General features: G+C 28.7%; 1 protein-coding gene across 1 annotated transcript in view; it reads left to right on the forward strand.

The window, feature by feature from the left end:
* LOC107474894 (uncharacterized) overlaps positions 1-6773 on the forward strand; it is a 9714-nt gene extending 2941 nt beyond the window's left edge. The window contains exons 2-4 of the mRNA XM_016094542.1: positions 4319-4858; positions 4906-6269; positions 6747-6773. Of these exons, the coding sequence (XP_015950028.1) occupies positions 4319-4858; positions 4906-6269; positions 6747-6773 (1931 nt within the window). The remainder of the gene's footprint in view (positions 1-4318; positions 4859-4905; positions 6270-6746) is intronic.
* Positions 6774-6936: the final 163 nt, after the last annotated feature.

The raw sequence follows: 6936 nt of genomic DNA on the forward strand, positions 1-6936 counted from the left end.
AATATATATAATATTATTGCTATATAGGAAGCATACATAAATTGCTACATTTTTTATTATGTTATACAACTTAAAATTATACTATCATGTTATTATTTAATCCTAGATACTTGCTATAATTATATCAAATTTAATTATGAATCTAAATAAATAAAATAGATAACATTCAATATTATTTTTTTTTACATTCAATATTACTGTAAATATAAAAAGTAAAATAATTAATGAAAAAATATGAGCAAAAAATAAAACATATTAATTAAAATTCAATTTGTTATCTAATTAATCTTGTGTCCATACGATATAACTTTACAAAAATGTTATGAATCACAACCTTTTTTATTCTACAAAAAAGAAAAACTATATATGTAGCCTTTAGTAGTACAAAAAATAATTATAAAAATTAATTATTGATATTGATATTAATCATAATTGATTATTAATACTATACTTTTTTAAAATATATTTTACCTTTTTAAAATATAATGCATGTACCGTGTAGACTTTATTGTTATCCACTAATTGATATCAAATTAAATGGGTCACTATTAATGTGTGCATTAATTATCTCCTAATAAAATTATTGCACTTGGATGAGAATTAGAACTATATCAATTGATATAATTAGAATGATTAAAAATATCGATGATTTATAAGTAGTTTAATAACGCATTAAATATTAATTTGATATAATTATAATGAAGATATTTTCTTAAATTAATATAATCATGCATTATTTATGAGCTAATTGTAATATAATTAAAATAAATTTATTTGAGAAAAAAATTCATGTATAATTTTCAGAAATTATAATAATTTTTTTATTTATATATACGTATATATTAATTTTGTTAAATAATTATATATATATATATAAATAATTATATACATATACATAAATAAAAAATATATGAATTATATTTTGTTAAACTCCATGTTACCAGCTATTAAAAATATTTAAATCATATGTATTAATTTTTTTGTTATAATTATTTCGTTTTATATATATGATTATTTTTTATTCTACAATCGTGCAATATTATTTGTTATAATTATTTTGTTTTATATATATGATTATTTTTTATTCTACAATCGTGCAATAATATTTTTTATAATATTATTGCTACATATGAAGCAGCTTTATATTACTATAATTATATCAAATTTAATTATGATGGTAAATAAATAAAATAGGAAACAATCAAAACTAATTTTTTTATAGTCAAAATTTATTGTATATATAAAAAACAAAATCACTAATGATTAAAAATTTGAGTAGAAAACAAAAATCTATAAGCTAAATTCAATTTGTTAACTAATTAATTTTATGTCCATATAATATTATTATTGTTATATATTGATTAAAACTGCGAATACATACTAATAAAATTATTACATACAAATGAGAATTAGAACTATATCAATTATATTAATTATATAAATTCAAAATTATTATTATTATTTGTTATTATTATTATTATTATTGAGAAATGATGATAATTCATGTGATAATGAATGTTACCTATAAAACATCTAAAATTAAATAATATTCAAGTATAATTATGTGACAATTATAATTAAAAAATTACTGTATATGAAGTCACGTGAATTATTATTATAATTGATATAATAATTGCTATAATTGTTATATATTCTCAACCTTATCGGTTGTATCAATTTAACTATATCAATTATATTCAAATTAGTAGTCAATTATTTTTATGAAATTTTTTGCTATAATTAGATTATACTTATGAGATTATCTTGTATTAATCGTTATAATTAATTTAATAAAGATATTTATTAAGTATATATGTTACCTATATTAATTATATGCCAATATTTGTAAGAATGAGTTTAAAAAAGTGATATATAAATATATATAATATTATTGTTATATAAAAAATAGATCTAAATAATATATTAAATATTAATTTGATATAATTATAATAATTAAATGTATAATATTATTCTATATTATTTATTTACCGTCATGATTTGATTTGATTATTTTCTAGTTTATTTACTTACATAAATGATTAAAATATATAACATAACTATCGTAATTATTATAATTTTATGATATAATTATAATTAACATATTTTATCATAATTAAATATTGATTTGATATAATTATAATGAAAAAAGTTTTCTAAAATAATATAATCATACATTATTTATGAGCTAATTATAATACAATTAAAGATATTATTATATCATAATGTCTACTTACTATATTAATATAATATTAAAAGATACATGTTTCATTATTTTTTATAAATAAAATCGATTTTTATTGGCAACTACATTGTATTTAGGTCAACGAAAACTATATGTTTAGGTAAAGATTTTTTGTCAAATACAATAAAAATACAAATAAAGAAATAAAGGATAAAAATAAACTTAAATAATATATCTGGCACCACTTTATTTTATTAATTATTAAATTATTTAAAAATAGTACATCCACGAAAAATACTCATAATATATAAATTGAGGCAATAATTTAAAATTTTCTAATACTAATTTAATCAAATACTAATATTAAAATCAAATTACTTAAACAATATTGAATCTATTCTAGTTCTTAGTCACGTATAATATAGAGTCATTCTCGTAATGATAACCAACTGAAATAACATCGTAAATATTAATATTTAGAATTCGTGCAAATTCAAACCATCCTCTTGTTAAATAAGTTTCATCGTCCGCTATTCATGCAATGCGGCAAGGTATAGAATTGCCACATCGAGAAACCAAACTAACCCTTATTCCTCTCAATGGCATTGCATGCATGCAAAAGAAAGCCGGTAATTTCTGAAAAAAATCACAATATGTTATAAAATTATTCTAATAATGAACAACTTAAAATAAGAAAATTTAAATATATTACCAATCATTGAAATTACATATCCAAGTTTGTCACGAATTTAGCAAAATTGAACTTAAACTGAGAGAATTCAATCTCATTATGTGCTCCACTTTGAAGATTTTCGGGCAGACGTAAAAAGTATGGAGGGGATGGCACTTGAACTTGCCTTATAAAATTCCGTGAATGCAATTTCTCAATCAAAAATTGAGCTCCTCCCAAGAAAGCTAACTTTAACCACATTCCATTAGGTTGGTCATCATAGGTGAGTAGATCCAACCATCTTTCGGTAAAGTAGAGATTATTGTCCATTCTTTGAACGCTTACATCCATGTAGTTTGAACCTGAATCAGTGAAGACAACTCGATGAGGTATTTCATGGATGTGATGCATTGTAAACGATTGTGGTAAAAGACAATCGAACTAGAACATTAGACGATAAGAATAACTTAGAATAACAACAATTAATAAATTATTAAAAGAATAATATAATAGAATGAGTGTATGAAAAATATTATAAAAAATTATAAATTGTACCTTAAAAGGATCAACTTCAATAAGAAACAAAGAATACATTCTTATTCTATGAAGTAGTAAAAAAATACTAAATATAAAATTATGAGCTGACTCTCAAATTTAGATTCATGTACCACAGAAAAACACTATTTATAGACTTTAGTAAAACAAAAATAAATATGTAAATTACTTATTATTAAGGCAATTTTTTATTATGTACAGTAATTACGCATTATAATTGATAAGTAGTTTAATAGTGCATTAAATATTGATTTGATATAATTATAATGAAGATATGTTCCTAAATTAGTATAATTATATATTATTCATTAAATATTAATTATAATATAATAATATAATTATAATAAAGGTATTTTTTATAAAATAGGGCAAATGACCAAATTAAAATAAACAAGAGAAAGGTTTACCAGATTACAACAATGGAGAAATTGATACATGAATGTCTTGTTTTCTTATCTATGTAAACTGTGGGAACCAACCACGGTTTCAAGCTACACATAAACCGTGGCTGGCAGGAAGATTTTACATGGAAGAAAAGCACAACATAAACCGTGGTAGGTAGCCACGGTTTACTCTTTATGAATAAAAGTAAGAAACCACTGGAAGTAGCCACAGTTTACGAAGAAAGAAATGCATGAAACGTGGCTGGCAACCACGGTTTATGAAGGATACAACCAATGGGCATAAAACCCTGTAACCTAGAATGGTTTATGTAGATTGAAAATCTATATATATAGTTGAGTGAGATTCAAGCTGGTGAGAAGATCATTATCACAATGTCAAGTGAGGAAGAGTGTGTTCTTGTCTTAGTGCATTGCTCTGGAAAAATAAAAAAAACAAAAAATATGGTGTGAAGTTCACTGACAGAGAACCATTGAGTGTATTTGTTAGTTCATCAAACAGTTTGTCAGATGTGAAGAGCAGCATCTTGCAGAAGCTTGGGGTTTTCGGGAGCAAGTTTGTGAAGAAGATCTTCTACAAGATTCCCATCGCTGTAGTCTCGAGCGGTGTCATGTATGATACGTTCGTGTTAGCGGCTGACGAAGATATTAGGGTTCTGTTTCATTGCGTAAGGAGTTTTCCTGAGGTCAGAATACACGAGCTGTATGCGAAGTTGGAGGTTACTCTGGATAGTTCTGGGGCATCGGCTCCTGTTCATAGCTCGACTGCCGCAGGCGGTGCGTCTTGCTCGGTGCCTGCGATCCGGCCATCTATTCCGCAGGTTGCCTCACCTTCCTTTGCAGCTGATTTGGTACAAACGGAGGCAGTTCGTACTGTACCTTCCCCGAATCAAGGGGTCTTGCAGCAAGCATTTCAGGGGGAATCAGGTCGTGCCACAGATGATGAAGTTCAAGGCTTTGGGGAACCTGATCGAGTAGAGAATGCAATGCGGGACGATGACTCTGACCAGGAGCCTGAAAATATATTTGGGGACAGCGATGATGACACCGGTGCTAATCCACATGCACAACAAGGTCCTTCAAGTTCTGGCACACAGCATTACCCTCCACACTTCTCGACGCTAAACTTGGAGGCTCTGGGTACCCGGCGGGAGTTGCTACACTTGGCGGTTCGTCAACAGAATTTCATATTGGGCAATCCTTCCAGAGTAAAGATGAAGCTGTTCTTAGTGTGAAGGACTATAGCATCCGTCGAGGTGTTGAGTACCGAGTGTTGGAATCGGACCATCTGAAGTATCATGGAAAGTGCAAGGATTTCAGCAAAAGTTGTAGTTGGCTGATTCGAATTTCGCTCCGTGCACGAAAGGGCACTTGGGAGGTAAGGAGGTACAACGGTCTCCACACTTGCTTAGCCACATCTATTTCCAGTGATCACCGTCAGCTTGATTACCACGTTATTTGTGCGAGAATTTTTCCGTTGGTTAGTGCGGATGCTGCAGTACCGATCAAGGTGTTGCAACAAGCAACTGAAGCTGATTACGGCTTCAAGCCCAGTTACCGGAAGGTTTGGAAAGCAAAACAGAAGGCAGTTGCACAAATATATGGAGATTGGGAAGAGTCTTATGCTGAGTTGCCACGTTGGATGCTAGGAGTGCAGTTGACGATGCCCGGGACAGTTACTGTGTTGCAGACCTCTCCTGTTCGAGTTGTGGACCAGGTTGATGAGTCGACAGTGTACTTTCATCGTCTGTTCTGGACATTTCCACCTTGCATTGAGGCCTTCCAGCATTGCAAGCCACTTGTGAGTATTGATGGTACGCACTTGTACGGCAAATATGGAGGCACCTTACTGTTGGCGATTGCACAGGATGGGAACTCAAACATCCTCCCGATAGCATTCGCCCTTGTGGAGGGAGAAAATGCCGAGTCATGGTCTTTTTTCTTGTCCAACTTAAGAACGCATGTGACGCCACAAGAGGGTATCCTTGTTATCTCAGATAGGCATAACGGCATCAAGGCTGCACTTGAGAATCCCGTGAATGGTTGGCTGCCACCACGTGCTTATCGGGCGTACTGTATCCGTCATGTGGCAGCAAATTTCAGCCTTTCTTTTAAATGTAAGGATGCCAGAAGGATGCTGGTTAATGCGGCGTACGCAAAAACTGAGGCAGAGTTCTATTACTGGTTTGACATCATGCGTACAGAGAATCCGGCCATGTGTGACTGGGCGAACTGGATGGAGTATGAGAAGTGGACCCAACACCAGGATAGCGGTAGACGGTTCGGACACATGACGACGAACATCAGTGAATGCGTGAACTCCGTGTTAAAGGGAACTTGCAACCTACCGGTCACTTCCTTGGTAAAGTCCACATACGGAAGGCTTGCTGAGCTATTCGTGCTCCGGGGACAAACAGCAGAGGCGCAAGTTGGATCTGGACAACAATTTTGTCAGGCTTTGGTCAAGGCTATTGAAAGGAACATAATATTATTATTATATAAAAAATAGATTTAAATAATATATTAAATATTAATTTGATATAATTATAATAAAAATATTTTCCTAAAATAATATAATCATACATTATTCATGAGCAAATTATAATACAATTAAATGTATAATATTATTCTATATTATTTATTTACCGTCATGATTTGATTTGATTGTTTTCTAGTTTATTTACTTACATAAATGATTAAAATATAAAACATAATTATCGTAATTATTATAATTTTATGATATAATTATAATTAACATATTTTATCATAATTAAATATTGATTTGATATAATTATAATAAAAAATTTTTCCTAAAATAATATAATCACACATTATTTATGAGCTAATTATAATATAATTAAAGATATTATTATATCATAATGTTTACTTACTATATTAATATAATATTAAAAAATATATGTTTTATTATTTTTTATAGATAAAATCGATTTTTATTGGCAACTAAATTGTGTTTAGGTCAACAAAAACTATATATTTAGGTAGAGATTTTTTGTCAAATATAATGGAAATACAAATAAAGAAATAAAGGATAAAAATAAACTTAAATAATATATATGACACCACTTCATTTTATTAATTATTAAATTATTTAAAAATAGTACATCCAC

The sequence above is a fragment of the Arachis duranensis genome, chromosome 2 (genome assembly GCF_000817695.3).
Source record: "Arachis duranensis cultivar V14167 chromosome 2, aradu.V14167.gnm2.J7QH, whole genome shotgun sequence".
NCBI classification, from domain to species: Eukaryota; Viridiplantae; Streptophyta; class Magnoliopsida; order Fabales; family Fabaceae; genus Arachis; species Arachis duranensis.